Source organism: Mustela nigripes, chromosome 1, assembly GCF_022355385.1.
Source record: "Mustela nigripes isolate SB6536 chromosome 1, MUSNIG.SB6536, whole genome shotgun sequence".
Taxonomy (NCBI): domain Eukaryota; kingdom Metazoa; phylum Chordata; class Mammalia; order Carnivora; family Mustelidae; genus Mustela; species Mustela nigripes.
This window is the reverse complement of record NC_081557.1, coordinates 41,541,382-41,559,717: the sequence shown is the minus strand read 5'-3', so window position 1 is coordinate 41,559,717 and position 18,336 is coordinate 41,541,382. Positions and strand designations below refer to the sequence as shown.

The window sequence follows — 18,336 nt, the reverse complement described above, 5'->3', positions numbered from 1 at the left end:
GCAGGCAGAGAGAGAGAGAGGGAAGCAGGCTCCCTACTGAGCAGAGAGCCTGATGCGGGACTCGATCCCAGGACCCTGAGATCATGACCTGAGCCGAAGGCAGCGGCTTAACCCACTGAGCCACTCAGGTGCCCCTGTTGTTGGTTTTTAAAGATATCCTTTCTTTTCAAAAAAAGCTAACAAAATATCTGCATCTGTATGTGTGTACTCACATAGATAAAACACAGCATACTGACTTACTATTTTGCCCCTTGCTCTTTTCATTTAACAAGATAGCCTGGAAGTAACACAGTAACAGCATAGAGAGACATTTCTCATTCTTTTAATAGAGTCCACTCCAGTGTTTACATTTACTATGGCTTATTCAACCAGTCCCCTATGGACTAACACTGGGTATGGATATTTAAATATTTAATTGATATTTGAATATTTAAAATTCTGCATTACCTAAATCATCTAAAGTAAATATTACCTTCCTTTCCCAACCTATTCTCTTTTTCTCAAAAAGCCAAAGAAAGGTAACCAGCAAGAACAAAACTGGCATAATATTGATAACTGCTGAAACTAGGTGATGGGTCCGTAGGAGTTCATTATAGGACTTTCTCTACTTTTGTGTATATTTCAAATTTTCCATAATAAAATAAACTTTTTAAGTTACTCAAAGATTTTAGTCTTAGGGAAATAAACAAAAAGGGATGATGGCGACACTTTTAACGTCATCCACAGCTTAAAAGTCCTCAATGAGTACCCAATTCCAACTGAATATTCTAAATTCCTTAGTCCTCTACAGACTGAGTGCAATATCTAGCCTATCTTACTAGCTTATTTCTCTATCCTCCCTTTTTCATACCCTAAACTCCAACTAAACTGGATGGCCGATCACTTCTTACAAATGCCCTGGGCTTGCAAACTCTGCTCTAGACTTGCTCCAACTAGAATGAGACTGTGCCACGCCTCATTGCTCCAGTAGTTGTTCTACTTTTGAACGCCCAAAACACTAGATTTGTAAACAGCATATAATTAATAACCCCAAAGCTGAGAGGCAAAATAGGGCAAAACAAGATGACTTTCCACAGTAAACAGAAATTATAGGTCTTGTTCCCAAAAACCTTTTAAAAGTCAAATGAAAAAAATGAACCAAGTTTTTATCTTACCCAGGAAAAATATTTTAATTTATGGTTAAAGTGTATAAAGGCAAAATAATCCTTAAGTCTAACACTATGATTTTCCCAGATAGGCTCTAAAATAGAATTAGTAGGTAAAGGCAGCATTTATGGGTTTCTTAAAACAGTTTATTACTATTAAATTACTTTACAAATAGCTGCCAAATAACTTGTTGAAAGATAAGTGCAAAATAGTAATTCTCTAAATTTTCCCTTTGATTTTTTCTCACAGTAAATAAATAATGACAAAGTTCCTACATACAGCACACTACCTAAATAAAAATGTATTCTCACTAGATGGATAAGAGTCATGTTTATATCATCATCAGATTTTGTAAATGTACCTGTAACAAACTGCTTATGCTAGGAATAACTGGTGCAGTGCGCTTAAGTATACAGCCAAATTTGTTAAATATATAGCACTTATATATAAATATATAATAAATATATTTGTTAAATATATATACCGAATTTTAAGAGAAAAAGTTTACATTGACAAGTCCAATAACCAAAAATTCAGGAAATAAAAGATGCCAAACAGAAATAGTTTGAAAGGAAAAAAAGTTTGAGAGAATTAACAAAGTAACTAATTTAAATTTTATTTATTTATTTTTAAAGATTTTATTTATTTATTTGACAGACAGAGATCACAAGTAGGCAGACAGGCAAGCAGAGAGAGGAGGAAGCAGGCACCCTGCTGAGCAGAGAGCCCAATGCAGGGCTCCATCCCAGGACCCTGGGATCATGACCTGAGCCGAAGGCAGAGGCTTTAACATGCTGAGCCACCCAGGCGCCCCACTAATTCAAATTTTAAAAAGAAATGCTGGTTGGGAGGATGCCTGGGTAGCTCAGTTAAGCCTCTGACTCCAGCCCAGGTCATGATCTCGGAGTCTTGAGATCAAGCCCTGCACCTAGCTCTGCGCTCAGCAGGTTGTCTGCTTAAGACTCCACCCATCTCCTTCTGCCTGCCGCCCCCACCCCCACACCCCTCCCCACTCCATCATGAGCACTGGATAATGATTACCTTTCCAAAATCAAGAGATAATGTCTTTTTTTTTTTTTTTTTAAGATTTCATTTATTTATTTGGCACAGAGAGAGCAAGGAAACACAAGCAGGGGGGAGTGGCAGAGGGAGTGGGAGAAGCAAGCTCCCTGCTAAGCAGGGAACCTGACATGGAGTTCAACACCAGAACCTTAGGATCATGACCTGAGCTGAAGGCAGATACTTAACCGACTGAGCCACCCAGGCACCCCAATAATGTCTTCCATTAATGGAGAAGATCTGAAAATAGGTTGGATTAAAATAAAAAATACAAAAAATCAGATTGACATTAAAGTCCATAAATTAGAAGATTATTGACCAGTAGCATAAGCCATTTGAAAATATGTAGGAAGAATAAAGATATTTTCCTGACTAGTTAACACATGTTTCTATAAAATGAAATACATACCAGTCATTATTTTAAAAATTCATATTCTTTGAATTGACTAATTAACCTCTTAAGATCTTTTTACAAAGAAACCATTAAATGGAAGGGAAAAATCATGAACAAAAAGATTTCTAACTGGACAAGTAGAAAAATAAAAAATTAAATACAAATTATATCTTCAAACCTAAGGGAATATTTTTTAAAATTATGCTGTAGTGGTTATTAATTCAACATAACTAAACTAAATTATAATAATCAATTAAGTAATATAATCATAAATTAAATAGATAAATAAAATAATTATCTTGAATAATACAGAGGAAAGGAAGATGTTTATGATAAGTGAAATAAGCAGAAAACAAAAGAACTGGCAATAAATATTCAGAAATAGTAACTGAGTTGTGATAGTTTTAAAGTGAGAATTTTTTCCATTTTAACTTTTCTATATTTTATTAAATTATACTGAATTAACAATTTTTAAAAGAAAAAAGTTATGCATAACTAAACAGAACTTTTAAAACTTCTTTCTTGAATAAAACTAGAAAACTTTTTTTCAGTAAAAAGGATACAAAATATATGTAGCAAAATAAGCTACAAGTACTTGTACATAAAAGGTGTCCTTATATTTGGATAAAACTTTTCCTAGAGCCTTGGCATCATCCATATCTCTGGGAACCTTCATATTCACTCTTTCTTCTCTAAAGAAATAAAATTAAAGTGAAAAATTTTAAAGCAGAAAATTTGCCAAGATAATTTTATCAAAGTTCAAAACATGAAATTTTATCCAAAATGATTTGATACCTTGATCTGTAAAATAGTAACCATAAATTTGTAAGTTTTAAGTTCAAAAGCCTATAAATTATTTGTTTTTCATGCTTTATTATGATTTCATGAGACCTGTAATCTATATATGAAAGTAAGGATGATCCAAACTCAATTAGGTTAAAAGCATTTACTCCAACACTGGTACAAATTTTGAATTAATTAGTGAACTACTGATATTAGCATATTTAAAACATATTCAGCATCATTTTGGGTAATCCTCATGATAAACAAAGGTCAATAATTAATTACAACTAAAATTAAGTAAAATTTTTGGTGAAATTACAATTCACATCTTTTCTGGAATATCCCAGCCCAAAGTTCAGATAAAAATGGAAACATTTTTCTTTTTCTATTCATTTTACTTTCTATTTGGTGCCTTATTTGGAACTGAATGATTTCTTGATTATAAAAGCCTCAAATAATTACCTTCGTGTTTAATGCATATTGTGCCCATTTGTTTACATGATACAATTTAACTGATCTTGCATAACAATGACAGGCTGCTGCTTAAATTCTATAAAAATAGCAGGTAAACTGTGTTTTTTCATTTATAAATTTAAAAACTTTAAAAACTCATTATAGGGGTGTGCGCATGCATCTGTATCCGCATGCACACACACAGAAATAAGCAGAACATAACAGATTTATAATAGCATACTTATATACAAGTCTTGTTATCATTCTTACAGCAGACTGAGAGCAAAGACAACGTCAATCTATACTCTATATTCTTGCCCTCTTCAGTCAGTTCTTTACTTCCTCTCCTTGATCAAAATCAGAAAGGATCTAAAATTCAATCATGCTAATGTTAACCATCAATAGGAATGTTAGCCTCCCAAAGGCACTTATACTGATGTAAGAAATCAAAGTACTAAAATAAAGATAAGTTTAACTATAAAATTTCAAGCATAAGGAATTGTTAATGAAAGGAATGTAGGGCAAAACAGAAACTTCCGAACACCTTGAAATATTTCATAGTCATCCATTACTACACCAGTCTGACCCTGGCTGAAAGTCTAACTACATTTTAATAGTCCTTTATGTAATCTATGATTATACAAGTAATATATGATTATATATTACTGTTTACATGATACAATTTAACTGATAGGGGATGACCAAAAAAACACACACAGCCCTGGGGTATTTTGCCTTCTTAAAGTGTGTTTCAGGTCCATAATCTCTTCCCTAAAATTCAAAAACCTCTAAAAACCAAAAGTGCTTTATACCTTGTCAGCAAAAGTTGACCCACACTTACATAATTATTCATATAGTCTTTTATGATGCCCTTTTCTGTGCAAAAATATTAATGTATTTGATTATGGGATGCTGCCCCAGATCCCGCTAGAGATACTACGTAATATACAGTATGTATTCCATGTAGTCTTCCCCAAATGGAAAAATTCTAAATTCTGAAACACATTTCACCTCCAAGGTTTTGGCTAAGAAATTTTGGACGTATACTAGATAAGGTATACAAGGTTTACACAAAGTCCATTTCACTGTGAAAACTACCTTTCCAGACCATATCATTTTCATAAAATGCAGAAAAGAAAAAGAGCGAGGAGAGAGAGATGTGGTGGGATTGGAAACGGGTGAATAGAAGCAGACAGAAATTGATCACAAGAAGGAAGGGAGAAGACATGGATGGACGGGTGAGGGAAGGGAGGAGGCAGAGAAGAAGAGCATCAATATGTTTCAAACTGCAGATCAGTATCTTTCATGGATTTTAAAATAAGTTTGCTTCCTCACTTATGGCATTAAGAAATAAATCGAATAATTTAGAAAATATAAGAGAACATGACCTGTTTCATGAAACTTTAAGTTAATTTTATATGTACAGATGTATGCAAGTGAGCAAGAGAAAATGGACAGGCACATGCATGCAGGATCGTGATATAAAAACATATTTCTTAATGTAGTTGTATTTTTTTAAAACATTTGAAAGCCATTAGAAAAATGAGACTAACTAGAGGAGCAGTGCTAGGAAACCCCCGCGCAGAAAAGCAAGAGGCAAATTTGGAAAGGAGTGTTTAAATAACAGTGTCAATATGGACTTGCTACAAACCGTGAGAGTTGATATACAATCACCATGACATTCTGTTGCTTAAGATTAGTTTAACTTTTAATCCATCTATAAATGTCTAGCATTTTCAGTTTCTTTCTGTATACTTACTCACTAAGCTGAGGAAAATTTTTATATACCAGAAACATAACAAAAGCTGCAGATAAGAAAATGGACACCAATATAAGAAGTGACATTCTTGCTGACCCAGCTTCTGCACAGGCTTTTTCTGAAAGGGGGAAAAAAAAGAGGCTGTAATTAAGATAAATATTTTAAAAAGATAAGTATTCCAAATCAACAAATAATTTCCTTAAAGAATTTCCTTCCCCAAAAAACTGTTCACACTTTTGTCCAAAACACTGTTTTAACATAAAATTTTTACTACTATTGTATTTGACATTTATTAATCAGGCATACTACTTTTGGGGGGGGATATATCCATTTCAGAAGCATGAAAAACAGAACCACAGAATTTGTAGCCTTGATTTGTTGATAAGGCAAAGAGGAAAGGGGGCATCGCTCTAAATACTACCACTGACTTTCAAATTTATTTATCTATATTGGGAGCTGACAGCACAGACAAATGGCCTCTTAGGAAAAATGAAGTAATTTGGCAATTACTTCAACTGTCATAAGAACCCAGAGATTGACTAATACATCTGGTAAATATTATAGTTCCTTTTTTACACTGAGGGCTTCAGAATATAGTTGAGTCTTGCATGTTTTCAGTGGCTCTCTGAGACCCAAAGAATGGCAGAATTTGTTTACATTCCCTCACAAGGTAATCTTAGTGTTATCTAAAAAATTATATGCAAAATAAAAGTATGGAATGAGATCCAGGAGACAGCAAGCAGAAGAATGGGCAAGGCTGTTTCTACCAGGAAATGGTCAATAGTGGGGAGGTTAAGGTACCTTAGTAGTACTTACTGGGAAAAGGCAGAAGTGGGGGGGGGGCTTAAGTTTTACTGCCTATGTTTGCCATTATCCCATGTATATACAGATAACACTCAGATTTTAAAAAAATACATGTATGCTATGATAAGGATTATTTTTAGTTCTCTGAGAACTAAATGGATGGATCTACAATGCCCATTCCCTAACTACTGTCTATGTAACTTTTATACACACTTTTATAAAAGTATCCTAATCAAATGCCTGCACTCTATTCATTAATTTCACAAATATGCATAGTAGAACATAGTAGAACACCCTCTTTCTCTAGGAAACTTTCCCATGTTCCCCCTCCCTCCAAAGAGACTAATCTCACTGGCCCTATTACAGTGTGATTCCAACCCTCTACCCACCCAAACACAGAAGGCTAAGTTGCCCAAGATTGGACACCTGAGTCAAGTAGAAACACTTCATTAATGGCTGATGAAAAGCTGGACTAAAACAAAGAGATGCTCTTGTCAAGAGATGCTAGGTTTTTGTTTTCGTTTTTGTTATTAAGATTTTATTTATTCATTTGAGAGAGATACAGCGACAGAGACAGGGAGAGAGAGAGAGAGAGCATGAACAGGGTACGAGTAGCAGAGGGAGAGGGAGAAGCAGACTCCCCACTGAGCTGGGAGCCTGACATGGGGCTTGATCACAGGACCTGGAGATCATGACCAGAAGGCAGATGCTTAATTATCTGAGCCATAAGTCAGGTGTCCCAAGAGGTGGTAGGTCTTGAGGCTGAAAGGTCAAGCAGTAAAAGCCACAGATAACAACTGTGGCAAGCCAAAAACATGTATCAGAAAATAAAAGAGAGGAGACTGAAACATAAATCCAGAGAAACTGACTGATTTCTAACTTTCTCACTCTCCTTGAAGCCTGGCTATATTTTATTTCTTGTTCATAAATGCCAGTGAGGTTGTCTCTTATATTCTTTTTCCTATATTCTCCTCTTTATTGGTGCTGGCTTAAACTTATTTCTGCTCCTTTCAACCAAAAAGCCTTAACTAATTAAAAAATAAACTTCATATTATTCCCTATCTCATTATGGCAGCTTTATATATTTTACAACTGAATTAGTAAGATTTTGCTCAATTCTATGTTGAACATGGAGCAACAGAAACCATCTAGCTCAGTGCTATCCAAGACGTACTGCATGGGCCACTTGAATCAGCATCACCAGAAAGTTTGCTGGAAATGCAGATTCTCAGGTCAACATCCCAGAATTACTAAACCAGAATCTGTATTTTAACAAGATACCCAGGTGATCTGCATGTACATTAAAGCTTAAGAGGAAACAATAGGGTAACCATGTACATTAAAGCTTAAGAAGAAACAACATGGTTAAGTACTTATCATAAGTGAGTAAACAGAAGCCCTAAGGAGGTTGTACTATTAAAAAAAACTAAATCCTTAAACATTTTTAAAAATTAAAAAAAAATCAGGGGCACCTGGGTGGCTCAGTGGGTTAAAGCCTCTGCCTTCGGCTCAAGTCATGATCCCAGGGTCCCGGGTTGGAGCCCTACATCGGGCTCTCTGCTCAGCGGGGAGCCTGCTTCCCGCCCCCTGTCTCTGCCTGCTCCTCTGCCTAGTTGTCTCTCTCTGTCAAGTAAATAAAATATAAATAAATAAATAAATCATAAGCAACCAAATAGCGTAAAGTATATCTCTAAAGCCTTTTAATAGCCATTTCTAATCAACTCATAATTTCTGTGGAAATACAAGTTGCTTAGGTTAGTGCTTTGATATACTAGATATAAATTATTCTTAGCAGGTCATTAAAGCAGATTTCCTAAAAGACAATACGAGGTTTATCAAGTTCTAGTATTTTGTGAACACTAAAGACAAAAAATTTTACTTTTCCAATTTTCTGTAATCTAAACATTAATTTACTTTGTTATCATCTGACTCTAAAAAAGGGACTTCACTTCAAAAACCAAGTCACAAATAGAAACTTACTTTTTCATTTCATACTTCTAAAATTTACTGCAGGAAGGAATAGGATCATAAAATAATATAAAATATGCCTTCAATGCAGTAATAAACCAGGCATGCCTGCCACTGAATACTCCAGTTAATTAACCCACTAACGTATTTATATACATGCTTTTTTGCAGCACAGAAAATTAAACAGAGACTTTAAACATCCGAGGTGGGTCAAATGTGAAAAGGTTTCTCCAGAATCTTATAATAACAAATGCCTAATTGTTCATATCTTTGCCGTGGTTATGATATCTAACTCAATGCATGTCTTGAGAATTTAAGATATCATATCTATTCACCCTGAAAAGAAATGAGCAATCAGCCAAAAGTTACAAAAATATCAGTGTGCACTAAAACTAATTCAGCCAAAAATGTAGTTTTAAATAGAAAATTCACTGAAACACAAACTTCTCATAAGGCTAAAATGTTATTTTCCTACTTTATTAAATAAAGAAGTGATCTACTGGAAAGAAATTAGAGTAATATATAAACACTGAGGTTTTGGGCATAGTTTTCTATGTGCTGATAACAAAACAAAGACATATTAACATATATATAGTCTGTACAACTTTTTCAAAGGTCTGCTACTTTTTTTTTTTTTTTTTAGATTTTATTTATTTATTTGACAGAGAGAGATCACAAGCAGGCAGAGAGGCAGGCAGAGAGAGGGGAGGAAGCAGGCTCCCGGCCGAGCAGAGAGTCCAATGCGGGGCTCGATCCCATGACCCTGAGATCATGACCTGAGCCACAGGCAGTGGCTTAACCCACTGAGCCACCCAGGCGCCCCGGTCTGCTACTTCTTAAAGGCGTGTTCCTTTTAAATCTACCTGGAATTACCTTGCTCACCCTTCATTTTTCACTAACTTCCCTGCTTGAAGTCCAGAGTACAAAAAGGATTGATACAAATAGTTTAATATCCTGGGCATCTTTTAAGTTCTTCAAAACCACTGCTTTTTTGTTTTTCATCCAGAAGATATTTGCAGACCCAGAATTACTCCTAAAAATAAACGGATCATTCCCCACCACCACCACCCCATCCCTTTCTTTGTACTTTTCTTTAGGATTTCTACTCTGCAAAGTACGCACTCAAATGCAGAGTTACTCAGAACTATCTGCTGAACATCTATTATGTACAAAATGTTCTGCTCAGCCTCTGCTTTTAAGAAGTAGATACCACCATTAGCTAATTTCCCAAAGAATGGCAGAAAGAGGTTTTGAGTATACAGAGAAGCAAGATTACTGGGCTAGAGTAATGGAGACAAGATTCCCAGAGCAGGGAGAAATTTGGTTGAAGACTGAAAGATGAGAAGAGCTTCCAGCCTTATAAACTATAACCTGTAGCTAAATACATTTTTAAAGATTTCAACAGATTATATCATTCTCTTAAATTAAAAATTAGGGGCGCCTGGCTGGCTCAGTTCATACAACGTGCAACTCTTGATCTCAGGGTTGTGAGTTTGAGACCCATACTGGGCATAGAGATTACTTAAAAATAAAGTCTTTGAAAAAAATTTAAAAAGTCATTTAGCGTGTTAGCTCTAAAATTAAACTATAATATTTTTCTTCCCATTATTTTTTTTTTAAAGATTTTATTTATTTATTTGACAGAGAGAAATCACAAGTAGATGGAGAGGCAGGCAGAGAGAGAGAGAGGGAAGCAGGCTCCCTGCTGAGCAAAGAGCCCGATGCGGGCCTCGATCCCGGCCTCAATCCCAGGACCCTGAGATCATGACCTGAGCCGAAGGCAGCGGCTTAACCCACTGAGCCACCCAGGCGCCCTTTTCTTCCCATTATTAATTTACCAGTCCTAAGTAAGGGGTCACAGGGAAGAAAGGTGTCAGGGAACATTTAGCTGGACTACAGAACACCACCTGAGTGTTCCCTGAGTACACATTTCTCTGACTCCTGCTTGTTGTCTTACGGTTGACTGATGAAATATATAGACAACTGAATAAAATTAACTGCCACATTTAACCTGATATCAATTTTCTGCACTCTTTAAAATAAGGCAAACTTTTTCAAGCACTATGTTTAACAGTAACACAGAAAACAAGAATGTAAAAAATAAAGTGACATTCAAAATTGAAGCTCTCCTTTCATTGACACTAACTGGTAACTAGGGGTTTGTTAGTTATTATGACTCAACAATTCTTCTTGAGTAGCATTCTATCAAGTCCAGAGACTAGCATGTAATTGATTTAGAGTTCTAAACAGATAAAAGTTGAAAATCTTGGGGCGCCTGGCTGGCTCAGTGGGTTAAAGTCTCTGCCTTCGGCTCAGGTCATGATTCCAGGATCCTGGGATCGAGCCCTACTCCGAAAGGAGCCAGATTCCTCCTCTCTCTCTGCCTGCCTCTCTGCCTGCTTGTGACCTCTGTCTGTCAAATACATTAAAAAAAAAATTAAAAAAAAAATTGAAAATCTTGCTTTAATGATAATTCTACATTGAAATGTATAGCATGCATAATTTATAATGTATCTCCTCTTGGTTGCATTAGATGTATGTCATTTAGCATTTGAAGTTACCCACAATAGTACTTTATATATTCATTAACCTTCAAATCTTCCATCATAGTAATTCTCAATCTGAATTATCCCATTATCTGCTTTCCAACCTCCTCCAGGCCAAAGATACTGTTAGAAAGAGTCAAGATTATGTTCTCTTGGCCTCCAAGGCCACATGCTTTTCTATCTTCAATTACAGTTATCACGGGCAGACAATAATCTTTTCACAGCATTCTCTAAAAAGGCTATTTCAAGTCTCCTCAAGCCTTTAATTCTATCTTCGTCTTTTCTCAAACAATGACTCTGCTTCCACACTTCAGTAAGCTCCCCAATCTGTACCTTAAGATCTGTTCCCCAAATTATCTTCCCTTGCCCCTTCTCTCTGCATTAAATGCTAACACATTTCCTTTCAGATTTTGCTCCAAGAACTGTCTCTTCTCCATTCACCCTGTATCTCCAATTCTTCCTCTTAAGAGCACCTTTTCTCTAACTCCTAATATGCATTTATCCTTTCTGAAAAATCCCAGGGTCCTGGGATCAAGTCCCAAATTGGGCTCCTCACTGAGCGAGGAGATCATGGAGGAGTCCACTTCTCCCTCTGCCTGCCACTCTCCTGCTTATGCTCGCTCTCTCTGACAAATAAATAAAATGTCAAAAAAAAGAAAAAAAAAAAGCAGAGGTTGGGGGGTGCTTGGGTGGCTCAGTTGTTAAGCATCGGCCTTCGGCTCAGGTCATGATCCCAGAGTCCTGGGATGGAGCCCCACATTGGGCTCTCTGCTCAGCAGGGAGCCTGCTTCCTCCTCTCTCTCTGCCTCTCTGTCTCTCTGCCTACTTGTAATCTGTCTGTCAAATAAATAAATAAAATCTTTAAAAAAAATTAAAAATGGTAGCAGTATCATCAAGTATAAATTCAAACAACTAAGATAAATATAAAATACAAATAATTAACTATTAAGAACAGAGCCAGAGAGAAAGCATGTTTGTAGGTAGAAGAAATAAGACTACCAATTTTGTATAAAGGCTCATTCTCTAAGGCTTATGCCCTACAACTGTGCTGCCACTCAATCCACACACCCTCACTCTCATCTAACCACTTTCGCATGTGTCCCCCCCATTCACTAAAAAGACTGAGATCAAGCTTATAGTAAACTTCATAATCCTAAAAGATCCATCATCCATTTAGATAATCCACCAGATCCACCAGCCTCAAAATTCTTAGACCTTCATTTTATTTTTAAGATTTTATTTATTTACTTATTTGACAGAGTTCACACACAAGTAGGCAGAGAAGCAGGCAGAGAGGGGAGGAAGCAGGCTCCCTGCTATGCAGAGAGCCTGATGTGGGACTCGATCCCAGGATCCTGGAATTATGACCTGAGCCGAAGGCAGAGGCCTTAACCCACTGAGCCACCCAGGCGCCCCTAGACCTTCATTTCTATTCAACTTTAACCACCTACTTCCAATGATAAACTAAGTTCTCACATCCCGAGACTGCTCTACCTTGAACATTTTAAATCCCAATATGCCATTCTTCGATCACCTTTATTCTTTCCTGAGCTTACTCCCTCCATTTCCTCCCTTCCGTTGGGCCCCTCACTTTTCTTCCTTCCATGCCCAGCCTCAATTTCACTGTGTATCTGAAGCAGCACCTTTGATTGGAATCCTTCTTCACTAAGATGGTTGACCACAAATAGAGAAAAATCATGAGTGATCCATCACAGCGATCTATGTCTTTGGGAAAACTGACTTGGCCTCATTCCTACTCCCATTTTTTTAGGTGTCAAACATGAATCAGGTTGAGCTAATTGGATAATAGGGATAGGTTCAGGGACAAGCATTACTGAGACAATCTAATCAGAATGAATATCTAAACTTCTATTGGTAATGCTAGGAAAAAGATTCTCAAAGTTATGGGAGGATTTAGCTCACCTGGACCATCAAGAGAAATCAACCTTAAGGTTAAGCTGACATTAAACTGGGTTATGGACACTGGGGAGGACATGTGCTTTGGTGAATGCTGTGAAAATGTGTAAGCCTGATGATTCACAAACCTGTACCCTAGGGCAAATAATACATTATATGTTATTTTTTTTAAAAAGCTGACATTAAAGATATGAAAGAAATCAGATCCTGATGATATCATTAGGCCACGGTTCCAGACTGAAGCCAGTGAATCCCACTGAATCTCTCAATTTTTTAGTTATATAAGTCAATCAACTTCTTTTCAGCAAGTTTCTTTCTTTTTTTTTCTTTTTTTTAAGATTTTATTTATTTATTTTGACAGAGAGAGAGATCACAAATAGGCAGAGAGGCAGGCAGAGAGAGGGGGAAGCAGTCTCCCCACTGAGCAAAGAGCCCAATGCGGGGCTTGATCCCAGGACCCTGAGACCATGAATTGAGCTGAAGGCAGAGGCTTTAACCCACTGAACCACCCAGGCGCCCCTCAGCAAGAGTTTCAATTGTATTTTCTATTGATCACAAGCACAAGAAGCCTGATACATTCATATTTGGGTTGGGACTGGCATCAACAAATTATACTAATAGCTTGGCTGATGCCTAGTTGTCAATTTTAGTCTTAGTTCCCAGTTATCAGTAAGAGCTTCCTTCTTCCTCTAAGCTAGTACCTTGCCCATAGCAGATGCTCAAAGAATATTTACAGAAAAACCAAATGAGCAAGGCAGGATTTAGAACAGACATCTAAGAGGGGTTTGTTATCCAAGTTTGAACAATATTGTCTTCTAAAAGCAGTAAGATCAACTTTGAGACAATATTTCTCAAACATTTTTGGCTGAATCACAAGAAGCAACTTTATATCATGATTTGGTACATACAAAATCTACAAAATTAAAATATAAAATTCCAAGAACACTTATGCCTTACCACATGCAAAGTACTCTATCTTCTCTTCCATTTTTAAAAATGTCTCATCATTACCCATCAAATTGATTTCACACTGCTCACAAGGATGATGACCTCTATATACTGGAAATACACAGCCTTATGAGCTCTTTTCTTTTTTTAAGTTTATTTAGTCTTTTTCAGTAATCTCTATACCCAATGTAGGGTTTGAACTCATGACCATCATCATCAAGATCATCAAGATCACCAAGAGTCGCAAGCTCTTCGAGCCAGCAAGGCATCCCAGAATTTTCTTAAATCAAAATGGGAAACTTCTATGACTTGTTAGTAAATAGATCAGCCAGGACAAATAACACAGAAGAAAATAAATACCCTGGTCCAGGCACCCTTGCAGATAGATTAGATCATGAGCTTCTTCAGTACTTCTACCTCTTGTCTTGTTTCTTGTCCTTCCTCATCATTCAAGAATGAGACTTTCAGCGGCACCTGGGTGGCTCAGTGGGTTAAAGCCTCTGCCTTTGGCTCAATCATGATCCCAGCGTCCTGGGATCGAGCCCCACATTGGGCTCTCTGCTCGGCAGGGAGACTGCTTCCCTTCCTCTCTCTCTGCCTGCCTCTCTGCCTATGTGTGATCTGTCTGTCAAATAAATAAATAAAATCTTAAAAAAAAAAATTAGACTTTCAGGGTCCTTGTTCAAGTTTTCACAGTCTGTAAGGCTAAGATGTAAGAATAGAGACCACAGTCATGGTAAGGGACCTACTAAACGTACCAAACACTGCATATAGCATGTAAAATATTTCAAACATACACACAATGACAACTATTTATCAAAGTTGGGTAGGTATGTCAGTTAAAAAAATACAAATTCATTTAAAGAGTCTTGGAATTTATAGGAACATTCTATTACTATGTATTTCTCAATCAAGTGTTACTACATTTTAAAAAATATTTTATTTATTTGTCAAAGAGAGAGCCTGCTCGGACAAGCAGGGGGAGCAGCAGGCAGGAAGAGAAGCAGGGCCCCCACTGCGCAAGATCCCAGAACCCTGGGATAATAATCTGAGCCAAAGGCAGATGTTTAACCAACTGAGCCACCCAGGCATCCCTGGAGTTACTAAATTTTTATCTCTACTCCAAAACATGTAATTTTTCTGAATGCCAAACTAAATAACACCTGCAATTAACAAAAACTGTTTATCATAATCTGGAATATTGGTTGCTAAGTAGTTACTAATGGCATCACATCACAAGTAAGCAAACCCTATCACGTAAGGGATCTACAAAATCGTTTGCCCAGAAAATGAATTCCTAACACTAATTAAAGAGAGACAGAGACAGAAACAGAGAGGCAGAGAAGAAAAAGACAACACTGGGAATCACTAATTAACAACATGGATCAAAAAAGTTCCTCAGCATAGCACTTAAATCCTTCTGTACCAACACCATTTTGATCATGGCCAATCTTATCTCCTACAAAAACAGAAATCCTCCACTCCCAACAAATTAATCTCTATACTGACACAAAGATTCACACTAACCTCCCAGCTTAATGTTTCCCCCAGAATCCCCTTACTATCTAACAGTCCAAAACCTACTGCTCCATGAAGGCATGCCTTCACATCTCCCTCTATCTTCCTATAGATTTGTAGTCCACAGAAGTGGTATGATAGGGGCGACTGGGTGGCTCAGTCCACTGAGCATCTGACTCTTGGCTTCAGCTCAGGTCATGGTCTCAGGTTGGTGGGATTGAGCCTCATGTGGGGCTCCATCCTCAGCAGTGAATCTGCTTGGGATTCTCTCTCTCCCTCTGCCCTCCACCCCCCACTCCCAGGCACTCTATTTCTTTCTCTCTCTCTCTCATAGTTTTCTTTAAAAAAAAAAAAAAAAAAATGGGAGCACCTGAGTGGCTCAATGAGTTAAGCACCTGCCTTCAGCTCAGGTCATGATTCCAGGGTCCTGGGATCAAGTCCCACATCTGGCTCCCTGCTCAGCGGGAAGCATGCTTCTCCCTCTCCCCCTGCCACTCTGTGTGCTTGTACTCCCCCTGTCCCTCTCTCTATCAAATAAATAAATAAAATTCTTTAAAATATATATATATATTTTTTAATTAAAAAAAATGGCACAGTCGGTTAAGCATCAGACTCTGATCTCAGGTCATGCAATCAAGCCCCATGTCGGGCTCTCTTTATCTCCCTCTGCCCCATCCTGCCATGCTCCCTCTCTCTCTAAAGTAAATAATCTTAAAAAAAAAAAAAAAATTGTGCTGAATGTGTCATCTTAATGATAAAATAAGATAAACAATTATAAAAGCACTTCAGAAGTTTCAAGGTTTTATTTTCTAAATAGCTTTAGGTTAAAACAACAACAAAAATCAGAAATACACAACTGACTGCTACCACAAACCAAATAATAATCTTTAGGGATGCCGCATCTGGAAAATACTTTTCTGAAAACCCTTGGATTACTCTCCACAGCAGCATCTTCAAAACAATGTTCCTTTAATTTAGAGTGGATTTATACTTAGACAATTCATTTCTGAGTTTTTGAAGTTATGTGGCCCTATGTCTATAAGATGGAGAAATATCCAAATACATAAAGCTTAAAAAGTCAAATTACACTGGGGATATTTTAAATTATTTGAAAAGAAAATACCATTTTCTGCAGGATACTTTTTAAAAGTTTTATTCTCTTTTAAACTTCAGCTGTATGTTAAACATATGATCTTTATATATATAAATATATATTTTTAAGTGTGCAATACTTTATTGTTGATTGTACTTATAATGTTGCCAGACAATTTTAAAAGACCCTCTCCTTACCCATCACTGGTAGTGGAACACATCACTGTAAGCTGAAAACAACTGAATGGACATTTGTTAGGATTTCTTCAAGTTTATGGGATTTTTAAAAAGCATTTAAGGGGCGCCTGGGTGGCTCGGTAGTTAGGTGTCTGCCTTTGGCTGGGGTTGTGATCCCAGATTCCTGGTATGGAGCCCCACATTGGACTCGCTCTTCAATGGGAAGCCTGCTTCTCCCTCTCCTACTCCCCCTGCTTGTATTCCTTCTCTTGTTGCCTCTCTCTCTGTCAATTAAATAATAAAAAATAAAATATTGGGCACCTGGGTGGCTCAGTGGGTTAAGCCTCTGCCTTTAGGCTCCGGTCATGATCTCCGGGTCCTAGGATCGAGCCCTGCATCTGGGCTCTCTGCTCAGCAGGGAGCCTGCTGCCCCCACCCCCTGCCTGCCTCTCTGCCTACTTGTGATCTCTGCCAAATAAATAAAATCTTAAAAATAAATAAGTAAATAAAATAAAATAAAAAGCATTTAAAAAGTTTAGTCATTTCAACTGTTGAAAAGCAATGAAAAACTCTATGCCAAGATGGAATAAAAGGATTTAGTTTCTAAGTATACTTTCTTTCAAAATAATATTTAAAGTCCTGAAAAATGGCAGAATGGTGTAATGCAAAAAAGATTAAGAATGAGAGATCTCAGTTACAATAGTAATCGCTAATATTTATTTAGCTTCCACTTCACATAAGCCATTACAACAAATGCTTTACATCAATTATTTTGTGTAATGCACACAGCAAGCTAAGCAGAGACAACTCTTACTATAATCATTGTCATCCTCACTGTACAGTTTAGACACTGAGCTCTGAAAGATAACAAGTCCAAAGTCATAAGTGGTAGAGCAGGGACTCACACCCAAGTGTTCCTGCCACCTGGAAGAGGCACCTGTATACAGTTAAAACCTTGCTCTTAACTACTTGACTAATCTGGCTTTGTGACTTTATGCAAGTTCCACATCTATTGTGGGCCTCAGTTTCTTCATCGGTAAAAATAAAGTGCTGAAGTTCCTTTCCGTTCTGTCTAGCTTCAATATTGTCAACCTTACGTCCTGCCTGAGCTTCAAACAAGCCAGTGTCATTAGTTCTTTTATTGAATTCAACTACAACAGCATTTACGACGCACCTCCTAGGTGTCCGGCCTTGCGGTGGGCAGCGGCCCAAGCCCAGGTCCCCCACCCTCTCTGCTCCAGCGTCCCTGGGTGGCAGCAGGCCTCCTTCCCCTCGCAAATCCCCGGGGCCAACTGAGGTCCTTTCCACCCCAAATCACCCCCCGGCACACTCTCGCCTCTGGACCAGCCCCAGCTCTGGTTCCGGTTTTACTCACCCTTCAGGTGGTCTCCGCCGCTCTGCGCGGTGAGACCCCGTGTCCCCGCTGACCTGTCCCCCACGGGGGTCGTGTGGAGTGCTGCCGTCTGCGATCGTTCAGAGACTCTGCCTTTCGCCATGGCCGCTGCAGGGAAGGTGGAGGAAGAGAGGTGATGCTGCCCCCCTTAACAACAACTCTGCCGCAGGCTCCTTACAACACCCAGGGTCTACGGCCACAGCCACTTCCGGGGCGACCGCCTCACCTGAGCCGACCTCAGCCCCGCGAGCACAGGGACGCTCAGCTGAAACCTACAGCGCCCACTCGGACTAGGCTCCGCCCCGCACCATCCCCGAGCCTCGCGCGCTCACGCTCGCCCAGTAACCGCGAGACAAGTCAGGGTCCCCAGTCACTGCCC

The 18,336-nt window shown here is 38.0% G+C and overlaps 1 protein-coding gene across 2 annotated transcripts in view; it reads right to left on the bottom strand.

The window, feature by feature from the left end:
* Window positions 1–18,336, bottom strand: part of TMEM41B (transmembrane protein 41B) — a 26,377-nt gene extending 8,041 nt beyond the window's left edge. The window contains exons 1-4 of one of the 2 annotated variants that reach the window (XM_059408576.1): window positions 18,184–18,336; window positions 17,940–18,065; window positions 5,595–5,712; window positions 3,163–3,291 (exon numbers count right to left, since the gene is read on the bottom strand). In XM_059408576.1, coding sequence (XP_059264559.1) covers window positions 3,163–3,291; window positions 5,595–5,712; window positions 17,940–18,060 — 368 coding nt within the window. In that variant the 5' untranslated portion in view covers window positions 18,061–18,065; window positions 18,184–18,336. Of the gene's footprint in view, window positions 1–3,162; window positions 3,292–5,594; window positions 5,713–17,939 lie in introns of both variants that reach the window. The other variant, XM_059408566.1, reaches the window with a different exon arrangement.